The sequence below is a fragment of the Achroia grisella genome, unplaced genomic scaffold (genome assembly GCF_030625045.1).
Source record: "Achroia grisella isolate CSIRO2021 unplaced genomic scaffold, CSIRO_AGI_Agris_v1 utg109, whole genome shotgun sequence".
NCBI classification, from domain to species: domain Eukaryota; kingdom Metazoa; phylum Arthropoda; class Insecta; order Lepidoptera; family Pyralidae; genus Achroia; species Achroia grisella.
The window spans coordinates 8,529,581-8,543,634 of record NW_026712573.1 but is presented as its reverse complement, the minus strand read 5'-3'; the positions used below and the strand labels follow the sequence as shown (position 1 = coordinate 8,543,634).

The window sequence follows — 14,054 nt, the reverse complement described above, 5'->3', positions numbered from 1 at the left end:
GCAATTTCAATATAGTGAATAATTTATGTTTTTATTTAAATCAAGCTGCCCCAGATTCGAGTGGATTTTTTATAATGTATAAAATATATATATTCCTACAATAGTTGAATTCGCGCGAATCTGGGGCAGCTTGTTTTAAATAAAAACATAAATTATTCGCTATATTGACTATTGTAGGATTATATATTTTTTAGTAATACTAAGCCACGACGCATTCAGAGTGTATTTTTCATGATCAGTTATTTTTGCAAATTTTACTAAATGTACTAAAATATAATCTACGTATATTGTCTGATCCTGTATCATAGCCAGAATTTTTTTTATACCATAAGACTGGCATTATCATATTATGATAAAAGTGCCAAAAAAATTACAGAATATACTACTCTAGGTATGGAAGTGGTTGCAAATATCCAATAATCAGAATATCCACTGATTGATTGGAACGTACGACATTGGTGCGCACTCAATTAGTTCGGAAATGGGCCATGCATTGAATTGTGCTTAACGAACTATGAAGAGCTGATATTCCGTTAAGCAAAATTAATAGGAGCTTAATTTAGAGTACCTATAACTGACTAACTTCAATATTTCTCTGTAAAGCATGAACGTTCGTCGTTCATAGCACCCAAGTTTTACAGTCATGTATATACTTCATAATTACTGTTCAGTATATAATACTATAATACATCTTAGTAATACTGGATTAACCTGATGTACATTTAGAACTTTAGAGCTCTAATGGCGTGGCTAACCGCGATGCAAGAAAATATATTGTTTCCTAAACACATGCCGTTATTCGTGAAAATATATTCTACGTGTTAATCTAGAATGACCTATGAAAGACCATCAAATTTCATGTGAATGTTCATCCATTCTCACAAACATTAGTCGGATATTTTATTTTTTATAAAATTCACTTTTGAAGCATGCCAAGTACTTTCAACTTTAAAATAATGCATATTTCTGCAATGTTTTACAAGGTGAGAATTTGCAATTAGTCGTCAGTATGCCCACCCCAATCTTTTTTTTTATATATTAAAATTTGAACGCGTTTGACCGCAATCTCACCTGATGTTAAGTGATGATGTGGTCTAAGCTGTTACACGCAAGGTCAAATAATGCCTATTCACTCTTGACTTGAAAGACCCAATGTTGTAAGATGCAGGAAAAATAGACGCTGGTAGAGAGTTCCACTCCTTAGCTCCTCGCATAAGGAAAGATGATGCAAAACTATTAGTTCGAGCAGCTGGTATGTCAATAGTGTAGGGGTGGAGCCGCTCTCTACGTCTTGTTGTACGTTGATGGAACGGATGGAAATCTCTCCTGTTACAGAACCCTGCATGGGTTGCTTTGTAATCTGTGTTTCTGATGAAGGGTACAATAAGCCAGCGATATTATAGACTAAGAGGAATGATAGTCTTTAGTCTTAGTCTTCGCTGTGACAATGTGAGGTCTTACTTGTTACATTGTTCATGTATATAGGCTTCGGTTACCACTTACCATCAACTGTACCGGAAATTTGTTTGGTTAAATAAAAAAAAATGTAGCACTGCTATAGACGCACGAATGGATGAAATAATATAATAGTTCCGTTTAATTTTGTTTACTAAGTACCCTAAAATTATATTATGTGTACCATTCTGCATACTTGTACAACCGGTTCGTAATATCCACTTTCACATATTAATATCTATTTAATTTAATTTTGTTTACTGTTATAGACACAATAAAATTTATCAATACTGAAATATATAAATTATATAACACACTACAAGGTTACAATATGCAAATTAATAAAATAAGGAATTGTAAAGAATCACTGTCAATTAATATTAATACATTTAAGTAAAACCTTCGCAAAATTATAGGTTTGTTGCTATGTTGCGTTACTAGGTCAAGTTACTCATAAAACATAAAAATTCGAAATATTCTAGTATAAATCTATATTATGTAATAATGTTTATATGTATATTATACCATAATATATTACTGAAATATAACTGATTTAATGCACTTCCGTATGCATTTCAGTCAGAAGATTCATAATATATGTAGTATATATTAGAACTTATAAGTAAATACTCTGTAAGTATAAGTGTAAGTAAAATATTTCCTAGTAACAGGTACCAAAACTAAACTATACCAATTACTTTTGTATAGAGCAGTAAACCATTGTACAAACAAAATAATATTATATTTTATTATTTGTTATGTCGCCTACACAACCAATACAGAAAGACTGAGAAAGATGAATCGTTTAGGAAAAAAATGGATATGTTTATTCCTTTCTGAGACATTGATAAAGAGATTCTCGGATATGAGTGAGTGGAAGCGTTTATATGGCTCGGTTTCTTTTTGAGGAATTCTTTATATTTACTGCACTTCGTTTTTACAATACAATAAGTTAATGGTTTTCTTTTTACTATGTGACACTTACTTGCCATTCTGACGGATGTTTTGTTATTCTTTTTTTTTGTACTCAAAGTAGCAGCAGTCAAGCATACGGCCCATATGATGGTTAATGGTTATCAAACCGATGCCTGAAACAACAGAGGTATCACGTATGTGTTGACTCTTGAGAAATCTTAATAGACTCTTAAAAAATTGTTTTAGAGTCTAATGATTCTTATAATGAACCAATACAATTTACACAGCGGTATCTAGTCCCAATCTAATGTAATAAAAAAATGAAATACTTCTTTTTGTAATATACGCGTAATGGACTTAGGCAACTCCCAGACCAATACACCCAATCATATTTCATAACATGAACACAAATTTTGGCATCGTGAAAAGTAATTTAAGAAGTAAGACGATACAACTAATCTGTTATATAACCGAGATTATATTTTTATACTATTATAATTACAATATTTATAGAATATCAGTATTTTTACATTAATTCAGAATATTTGATAAGGAATTTGTGGTTTTTAATAAGTTTATATAGGTACCTATCCTCTGTTACCTAATTACATACAGAGGCAATAAATTTTAATTACATAGAGGCAGTCAACTTCATAATTATGTAAACAATTTACACGACATTGTTCGAAAAAGTCCTAAATTATTAATTGGGTAAAACGGTAGCTGGTCAGACCTTGATGATATTATTAACACTCAAATGTAAGTAATAAAATATAATCAGCCGATTATTTACATCCTACTGACCTTCCTTTAGATTATATTTCAATGATTATGCGTATAAGTAATTATAAAACATAAGTACAATTATTAAGTATTACATTATTGTACAGTGGAGTCATATTTGGGCAATTTACTATTCTGTACACTAAAAGTCAAGAGATTTTTTAAAATTAAAATGGCAAATAAACTAAGGGTAGTTAAGTGACAACCGTCACATATGGGTACACCATGACATCTCGTAGTACCCTTCACGTATTGTCATTCTGGAGATTAAAATCTCCTGCCCTGTAATTTAATTAATCACAAATTACAAGGCAGCTTACAAAGTAAGGTTCTTAAGGGCAGAAATAGGTGAGACAGAGGTATCCATCCAGAAGACTTTATACAAAGTTTACCTTGTTAAAAGTTAGGCCAGCTGTAACTTAAAAACCTTGTGTGTTAATTTGTATTATATTTTTCAGTAATTCTTCGATAATGGAAACATCAACAACGAATCTAATTAATCTGGGAGATGGAGAATGATTTCTGCATGGATTTAATAAGTTAGATTCTAAAAATTCTCAACAAACTGAGGACATATTAAATGTAGTATTAACCATAAAAATGCTATTTAATAAAAGTGATTTTTTACAAACATATATATGAAAAAGTATAAAGTAAAAAAAATACACAACTTCACTTACTTAGCTTGGGACTAGAGTCTCGAGTAATCAGAGCTTCTGTTAAGATTACTAAACAACTAAAAGAAATACTTAAGTATATATTTTTTCCAAATACATTGCAGACCAATAACCATACTCATAAATACAAGTGGTTGCATTGTGCGAGGAATTGAACCAGCGACGATCACAAGTAACGCCTTGTTAACATGATAACAGAGGTTATATAATTGATTTTTAATAAGTTGTAAAACATTTAATGATATATCACATTAAATAGAAAATACTACTATATTCCTATATTAAATGATATGGTATTTTAAAATATAAAAATTAGCGTTATATTGAAAATAGATTACATTTAATTTATAGGTTTATTCTAATTTTAGTACAGTTGCAGTTTATTGAAATATTTTGAGCAGTAACTGAATAGCAAATGAATGAATAATCTACTAAATATATGTAGGTAATTTATTACGAACAGATGTAGTACGCTACAACAAAATGAATATTGTGATTTAATATTGGATATTATTCTCTGACGATACTTCCAAATATAGTTTAATAATTAGAAAATAAGTAACAAACGTAATAATTATAACATTTTATTTAGAGTTTATTATTAAAAATTCGAACATTTATTGTATTCTTTATTCTATTCTAAAACGAACAAAATGGTATTTAAAATCTTATTCACAATGTTTTAACAATCAATAATAAAAATAATGATAAAAAATTGTAATTCATTTATTCCGTTGAGTATTTAATCACTTTTACTTTTACAAATAAACTATTGTTATTAGAAGTGTGAAATGAAGGCTATGAAATAAATAATCATTATTACAATAAAATTATTAACTAGAATACATTTAACAAAAGAATTAAGGTTACATACAATTAAACTACTATTAGCTAAGTCTGAAATGAAGACTAATAAATAAATATGCATAATGAAATAAATTTATCTACAAAGTCTATTATTTATAAAAAAAACTTAAGATTAATGCTAGAAACACACACAGTCACTAGGTAAAAGGGTACACACACGAAGCACCATAATTTACTGATAAATATTCTGACAGCCTCATTGATACAAATTTAATTCTATTTCTTTTCTATTTCTATAAATTTTATTCTATTCACATATGTGAATAGAATAAAATGTGTGTCTGATTACTTAGTGTATACACAAATAGTCTATTTATGTTTCCAGTGCTTAAATATGATAAAAAAACAATGCAGAGGTTACCTATACATACTTATGAAAATAGTAAGGAGTCACGCAAGCTATTGTATTGTAACAATAATGCTAGTAATCAGGCACTTGCTTATATTTTGCAATGATTTGGTTAATTTGGTTACCAATAAACTTAACAATGTTATATTTACCAGATAAGGGAATATTTGATTGTCTAAAGGATTTATATAAATTTACTTTTATTACACTAATTCAGAAATGACGCAGATCATAATGAAGATTATTAGCAGACTTGGAATGTTCATTTATTTGTATCATGCTATATATGAACACAATATGTATTTTAATAGGAAAATAATTAATAATTTATAAAACTTTATAAGATATACAAAAATATATAAGTGTCACACACCCTATTTCTTATAATGCAGCTTTCGTAGCACCATTCCAATCTAACCGATATATTTATATAAACAGCTTTAGTCTACCTTAATCTAAGTCTAGCTTTTTAAAAGAGCCAGACATGTAGTTGTCGTATATATTGGACCCCGGACGTTTGCTTTCATTTGATATCAGCTTGCTACATTCCAGTAAGTATTGCTTTGTTTTAGTACTTCTGAACTCTTTTTCGTAGTTTTCTGAAAAGAAAATAATTTTGTTATAAATATTTTATTTTTCTTACAATTACTAAGAATTACAATAATAAATAAGATTGGTGGATTTTGTAAAATGTGGTTGTTGATTACTATTCTATATTTGTATCGATGATATTTCAGTGACTCTATTAATCATCAAACATTATATTGCAATCGCTGTGACAAGTTTTCTGTGACATTTTGGAAAGAGTTGTTTGTGTGGGCTTTGTGGGTATGTCATGTCTGTCTCATCTATTTTAGACGTTTCTATTTCTTTAGTTTGGTGTTTTAATTGAAGAGGCCGTAGGCCTCTGGAATGGAAACGCAATAAAACGAATAACGGGTACCACAAGTGTCACATGATGAAATAACTGTAACTTGGTTAGTATTCTTACTAATAGCCTAATATTGACGTTTCCATACCTTTAAACTCCTCCAAAGAAGGCAGATCACCTCCATAGTCCATCGGCAAATATTGTTTAGGTAAATGTTTATGTAACTCCTCAAGCGAGTTATGAATCATGACTCGATCCATGATTTTGGGTTTGAAAAACTGCTTCATGAAACTGAGAACTGTTTGACCTAAAATTGGTGCATTTAACACGTGTATGGCAGCAACCCGGAGGCCCATACCTTCCTATAAATATAAAACGATTATTTAACATATTAATAATATATCGAACTAAACACTAAACAGGTTGAACTGGTTCTCAATTTTCATTTACTTATAATCACCTGGTATAATATGATTTTATTACTTATAAATACAGATATATGTATGTATAATTATTTTTATTGACGTTAGCCAATAAGAGATCGAATTAGTTTCTTTATTTGCTAGAACGCAATACTTATTTAATAATAATGTATTAATTATTGCGTTGATTTTGTACGTATCGTAAACTATTATTATTGTTAATTTTACGATATTGCATGAATATTATATTTTTATAATTGTGTAAAATTTAATATAATATATACATAAAACTGCGAGTAAAAAAATAATAACACGATAAATATGAAATAACAACAATAATATTATTATATATTAATAAGTCATAAATGAATATAACTTTATTTATAACACACATAATAAGATTGATGAATGACCTCTGTGGTTGTTTTTTTTTTCTTTTTGTTTTTTATAGCGATGCGTGCAGTTATTTACCAACCTGGAATATGTGAGCTGTTTTTTGCATTGTAATTGGATTGGCTCTGAGCACGTGACCGATACCAACTTGCTTTATATCTAATAACCAAATATCACCAAGCATATAATCGTACGTAAGTCTTATATCGCCCAACTGAAATACATAATTATAAATTAATAAACAAAAAACTAAAAATTCCAACTATATTCTCGACCCGATTGAATCCATATTTGGCAAACACATCTAAAATGAATCTGGATTAAGATTGCAATTGAAATAAGAAATAAAAAACAAATATCGTTTCTTCCATTTGAAGCAGCTTTGATTGCACGCGTAGATTGGTTTCACACAGACTAGATGCAGCCCGCTATTTGCATCTGGATTATTATCTTTTTTTATTGTAGTAACTGGTGGTAGTTTTACCCATATCAATATTTTTTAATTTTAATAGATTTCCGAAATTCCTGTTACTTATAAGTAACTGATAACAATTAGGGAAGTAACTTGTGTAATAATGTGGAACGACTATATCTACTAGTTAATAAATTCATTAATACATAAATTAATTAAATTTTAGTTATAATGCTTATAGATACGTAGTAAGTACAATACACAATAACTAACACTATTACTACTTGTAAATATTTGTAGTCGTTGGTATATAATCCATATTAAACAAATATATCTATAAATTATCTGTAGCTTAAATAATGAATTTTAGCTATCAATGCCAAATTGTATTCTCTGTTTAATTTACAAATGACTATCTGCAGTAAATTTAAAGCTATCTAAGCTATTTCACACAATAAATATGTTTTCACATATTTCTTGTGTGAAAATTATATACATTATAACATAAGTTTTCCCTTAAATTATATTCCGTGTTCGTGTAAATTACAAATATTTTTATGTAAGGTTTAGCTATCCATAGGAAATGGTATTCTTTGTTTAATTTAGAAACGATATCCTGTTGTGATACAGCGTTGTATTATTTTCGAGTCATATTTTATAGTTAAAAGCATAGTGTAGATAATACACACCTTGGGGAATTATTCACTGTTACTAATTCTATTTTGATGGCAACACTGGGACACTATAGGTAAATAAATTATGATTTTCCTCCGTTATGTTGTACATAGAGTATACATATTACACACTGAGACGTGTAAGCAGAAAATGTTACAGTATTAAAGCGCTACATACTATAATGCGCCTCTTACTAATTTCTCAGTTTGCCTTATGGTTAACTGGTAGAGAACGATGCCCTTAGGTGTTATAAATAAGTAACCCTGGACAATTAACACAGCGCCATCTAGTCCCACGGTAAGTTGAGCTTGTATTATGTTTTTTTTTATTATTTTTATTTATATATTGCACTCGCCTACCGAGAATATTTTTATTTTATGCTCTTATCGATTGATGATTAGCTAGTTGTACCTTCGATTCAGAATAACACCATTTTTGTAACATAGGAATAAAAACTTGAAATTTTATGGAAATATACATAATATGTATAAATAAAATCCATTTTAGTCATTTTATGGAAATATACATAATATGTATAAATAAAATCCATTTTAATATTTTTTTTAAATAATAATAAAATGTGTAGCAGACATTATTATATTTTTTTTAAATATTTATTATATAAAATATTTTTTTAAATAATATAACAATGTATAGTTTTTTAAACATATTTAATGTACCCGTCTATGTGCGATTTTATTACTTAATGGATTGATTATTATCACAAATATAATAACGAGCTATTAGATAGTCATCATTGTCATCATAACAACCCATTGTCACCATTACTGTTCACGGACCATTCCTTATAAAGAAGAATTTAGGGTTCCATTATCATGCATTTTGGTATTCTTACTTTGTCACCACAAGAAACAATGAGGATGAAGTCAGGTGGAATTTATTAGTAATTTACCACATGGAGGTCGAACTGACGCTAAATTGCTATATAGTAATAGAACCACTGATCCCCATTACTATGTAATATTATCTTATCTGTGCCATTACTTACAAGCCCCTGTCTATACCTATCTATACCTATGTATGCGGGTATACGGGACAGAATCCACGACCATTGGAAAGCCGGATGATAACCGCTGGACCTCTAGAGTCAACAATTAACAGAAATATAAATAAAGTATTACCATAAATGTGTTTCTGAATAACGAGTCGGTGTTACATTTACATGGGTCTGACTCCATAAACTTAAATACTGACACTCGATTCCCTTTGTACAGTTTAGGCATTGCTGCTTGGCGTCTGAAAATTAATGACCGTAAAGTTAGTAACCATTCTACAAATTAATATAATTTATCAACTAACTGTAACGGATATTTGTCTAAATTATTATAATTTTATCAATTTTCATTTTGAGAATCTAACATATAATAAAATGTACCACAATAAAAACTCCCTAAAAAAATTAATGAAGTTAACAAAATATCATAATAATGAAAAAATAATATTAAGAATATTTACCTCCGTATGGATGTCGATTATAAATGTTACATTTTTGGATATTGTTGGTACTACTTAAAATATGATTTACTTGTGATTATTATTAATAGATAAAGTAATTCAAACATTAGAGAAGCAAATGAAGTTCAGACAAGCTATTAAAGCAGAATTTTAATGTTTAAAATATGTCAAATGTTATATTTACACTTTGAGCAATGTTTATAAAGTGTATGACGCAACCCCGTCATTGCCATATTATCTTCATATCAAACAAAGTCCCCTTGTCCCTTCACTATGATCTAGAGTAAGAATAACGTGGTGGTTTATTTGAATGAATTAAGAAATTAATATTTATTTATATCTCCACAACTTTAGACATAAAATGAAAGCAGTAATAAGATATTGTATAATCAAATTTAAAGGAGATTGAACCTAAATCTAGGTAGGAGATCTGTATTTTAGGAATCAGGCTCTTATCTTAGACGCTTTGATATCTAAATAAGTTTATAAAAAAATGAGATAAAAAAAGAAAAATAAGATATACATAACAAGATAACAAGATTATGTAAATAGCTTAATTCTTTATTAAAATTTTATGCCCTGTAGCAGTATGGCAATACCCACTCCTTTAATCCACGAGGTGAGCGGAATGGTAATCTCAAGTATGGATTTTACCCACCTTAAAAATGATAGGTATGTGAATTATTCTTGAAACTGATCAACTTAATGATAAATTAAACACAATAGCAGAGAAGCAAATAAAAAAACTTGCCGACTTTGGAAAGTGTCATTGACCTGTGCAGCATGGCCTTGATGCACCCAATTACGTGCGATTTTTAAGCACTCAATGTATTATATGTCGATTGTCAGTATATGTGTTTGTATTAATGAGTTCAAAATTAAGGCCGTTGTTCATTGACAGTTATATTGCTTCATATTTTCCTTTTCTGTAGTTCCTAAAGCTTCGTTTTACTACATTAGTGGTATTATACCTGTTACACGATAACAATATGTCCACTGTAGTGTCCATGTATATAGGCAACTGTTGCCATTTGCTATCAAAATACTTACTAATTACTAGTAGGTCTCCGAAAGGTTCAATATGTAATTAATATATTTTTCAGTGATATATAAATATTTGTTTCATATTTCTGCGTTTACGGAATCAATCATTATTGCTTTTAATATAAATTGCTAATTAAGAAAGAATAATAATAATAATAATTCTATATTGGAACTAAAAAATATAATATTTTACAAAGTACCCTACTTTGTGTAACAATAAGGTTTATTGTTTAAACAAAACTATTTGTTTGATAATGTTTACAGATAGTTTTGTTTAGAAGTCAACCTCTGTTGTAAAAACGTGCAGACGTCACTAACAATGCTGTTTTCTACAAAAAATCATTTACTTTATTTCCATTTTAGTTCTAGGTGTACTAATTTTGTCTAATTTAGTATTGATTTCTTCAATGTAATAAAATATTCGTTTTTAATTTTATTTACAATTTCCATTTTTTTTAGTTTTCAAATTATGTAAGCCTTACATCGTCATCGAATGAAAATGGAGGCGAGTGCTGAGGGGACTCCAAACCCGCAAAAGGATTTATGCCTCCTGCCTGGCGCATGATTGAAGTTCCTTTCAAACTTTATTGATTGTCCTATAATATCTGCATATTAAAATGTAAACTTTGTATGATTGATTGAACATATCAGAAACAAGACATTCATAAAATTAAAAATCCCAAAAACATACCATTTTTGGCAGTATTAATTCTTGTAGGAAGGTTATTTAATATGTAACAGGAAGTTTATGGATTGGATATCATTTTACTACGGATATTGACCTCTTGTTCGTATCCAATGCCATAGCTAGGTCGACATGAAATGTACAGTCACTCATCAAAAGGCAAAGTGCTTTTCGCATAATTTTTTTCGAAGCATAACAATGTATCATATTTTATTTTTATATCCAAATTTGTTTAACTGAAATCGCGTATAAATTAACGGCCTACCTGACGAAACGGAGTAACCATCATTTATATACATGAACAACATCACGGATATCACGTCATCATGAATTGCCTGTGATACCCCTTGCCTTTCAGGAGAACTAACTTAGCATGCCCTGGTACCCTGTAATATTGTTATACGGCATTCTGTAAGCTAGATAGTTATCTTTTTCTAACTAGAATAGACAACCCATCTGACGACTTTCTACAAAGTCTACCTCGGTACACATATGTATGTACATTCTAATATTATCTTTATTCTGCAAATAGTTTGTGCTTTAATTAGTTAGACGGAGAGTGTACAGTCCTTTCTATTTCACGTCTGAAAGCATATATATTACAAACATTTTTTTATAGACTTTCACATGTAAAAACTACGTTATATGATACAGTTATATACTAGTTTATTTTTTAAAACCGACGTATTAGAATATATAACACAAATGTCGGTATATAGCATTTCGGGTCTTACGCGCACCGTTGCTATATATGTCCACAATCTAAAATACTAGTTACGCTCATAGCCAGTTTCTTATGTACTTACATAAAAGTCCAAATATCGTTCTGGTGGTTACACAGTTCTTGTTCTCTGTTTTGTATCAATTCGGGTGCTAAAAATCTGTATTTGTAAAAGCAATCAATCTTTTGTTTTGTCTTCTCTAGTGACCCTTTGGATATGATGAGCATTCTTTCCACTATGGCACGACCTAATAAACAAATGTATAGTGTCAGAAAAAAATACCGAATGTGTTATAGTATAGTATTTCTTATACTCTTACTTACGCTGCCTTATACTTTATACATTAATTCGAATATGGCCGGCATTAATAAATCTTTTCATTGTCAATTTTCATTTCTGGCCGACTTTCCAGTGGTGGAAGTACCCGTAATAAACTAAAATTGAAGGGATGGCGTCATGACCGCCATCTGCAATAGTTGACTTAAATATAACCAATAAAAAGTAGGTACATTGCGTCGACAGTTGACAATGTCAGAGACTATGCCATCTGGGGTAGTAGTCGTGAAGGTATTCATTATTACGTCTTACACAAGATAACGGTACCGTTAATTATGTACACGAATGTGGTAATCATCCTGCAAGGTCACCATATCGTCCACCAGTAGGTATAATTATATGATTTCAAGCAATTTTTTTTATACTTAATAAACTTAATTTAGTCGAATTATCATTTCCATTAATTTAACATGAATTGCAAGTATCGTTAATTTATCTAAAATACATATTATTGTTGATTGAACACAATTAAACACTCTCAATGTGAAATTTCATCCGAATCGTTTTGCAGATGACAAATAAATACTTCGTACTTTATTTTGATATAGTCGTATTGATATTTGTCTAATTTTATAAAGGCATTTTTTTGCAAATGAGTATGCGACGTGTTTTTGGTACCTGGTAAGTGATTACCATCACTCATGAGCAAAACAAGAGTAATTTCAGGTTAGCCGGTCAAAATCTAAGTTAAAACCTTCTAAAACAACAATTTATCAAAATCTGATTCCATGAAAACGTATGGACGTATCGTCAAACTCAGGCAATTATGTTATATTGACGTGTACCAAAATATATGTACTCGTTTAACTTTCGTTAGCCATTCTAGAATATCATCATTCTTGCGAGTAAAATCTTCTTTAGTATATATACATTGTATACTAGCTGTCCTGGCAAACGTCGTTTTGCCATATAAATTAATAACGCTATAAAAAAATAGGGGTTAGTGATAGAAGGGTGAAAGTTTAGGGTTATATGTACTTTTTAATGACACATAATAAAAAATATAAATATATATTATTGCCCAAAAAATAAAAAAATAATGTTAGCGGTGGACAACCCTTATTACTTAGGGGTATGAAAAATAGATAATAGCATATAAAATATCAAAAAAATCGGTCAAGCCGTTTCAGTGGAGTATGGTAACTAACATTGTGACACGAGAATTTTATATATAAGAAAATAATACTCACTAATTCCAGCATCCATCATATGTGGTTGTTTGTTGAACCAATCCAATATGGCGTCGATGTCATCCTGTATAGTACTCTCTTTTAATCCTAACTCTTTTCGTATTTCCTGTTTTTCTTCTTCAGTATATGGATACAGAGGATGCCGAGCATCTTTGAAAGCCATCTGTAAATAAAATGAGATTATGAAAATCAATGAAAATAAATAAATATTTATTTATATTTTAAATAGTTTCGTCAGTTTTTTTTTATAAGGCTGTTATTTTGTATTGAGTATCTACTAAAATTAAGAATTTATTATTAATTAAGTAGCATTTTTTATTATTTTACTTTATGTACATACATGGAAGATATATGAGAGAAACTATTATTATGCAACTTTATGAATAAAAAACTATAATTTTCAGATTCTTAGTAAACTGGAAATTATAGTTGTGCTAATCTAAGAAGTGCCTTAAACTATCTGAGTGCGATATTTTGTACTTTATTTAATTAATTATTTTAATGCTTTATTTAAGTTATACGAGTTTGATGTTCTTTTCTATAAACTTATTTGCATGTAGACATTACATTTAGTATGTAGGATTTACACTCATTTTACTCCTATACAAATTTTATCACTAGTATCCGATATCCTTATCGCAATGGTTCTTGTCTAGTACCTATTACGTTTATCGCAGTCAATAGTAAATAGTTTATTTTATTTATTTATTTACTGCTACTTTCTTTATTGCACCAGAATTATAAAAAAGAATTATAAATAATTAATATTAAATAATCTATAT

General features: G+C 29.2%; 1 protein-coding gene across 1 annotated transcript; it reads right to left on the bottom strand.

The window, feature by feature from the left end:
- Window positions 1-5,422: 5,422 nt before the first annotated feature.
- On the bottom strand, window positions 5,423-13,435 carry LOC131846964 (alpha-tocopherol transfer protein-like). Its single transcript, XM_059196385.1, has 6 exons — window positions 13,273-13,435; window positions 11,831-11,993; window positions 8,962-9,076; window positions 6,815-6,946; window positions 6,066-6,279; window positions 5,423-5,645 (listed from the first exon to the last, which is right to left on the bottom strand). Exons 1-6 carry the CDS (start codon window positions 13,433-13,435, stop codon window positions 5,497-5,499), a joined length of 936 nt encoding a protein of 311 aa, XP_059052368.1. The 3' UTR covers window positions 5,423-5,496.
- Between the last annotated feature and the right edge of the window lie 619 nt (window positions 13,436-14,054).

Excerpts from the sequence above, each read along its gene's own strand:
- LOC131846964 (XM_059196385.1), bottom strand. The coding sequence starts at position 13,435 with ATGGCTTTCAAAGATGCTCGGCATCCTCTGTATCCATATACTGAAGAA. Across the intron at positions 9,077-11,830 it reads AACGATATTTGGACTTTTAT|ACGCCAAGCAGCAATGCCTA; the intron begins GTAAGTACATAA and ends ATTAATTTTCAG. Across the intron at positions 6,280-6,814 it reads AAACAGCTCACATATTCCAG|GAAGGTATGGGCCTCCGGGT; the intron begins GTTGGTAAATAA and ends TTATATTTATAG.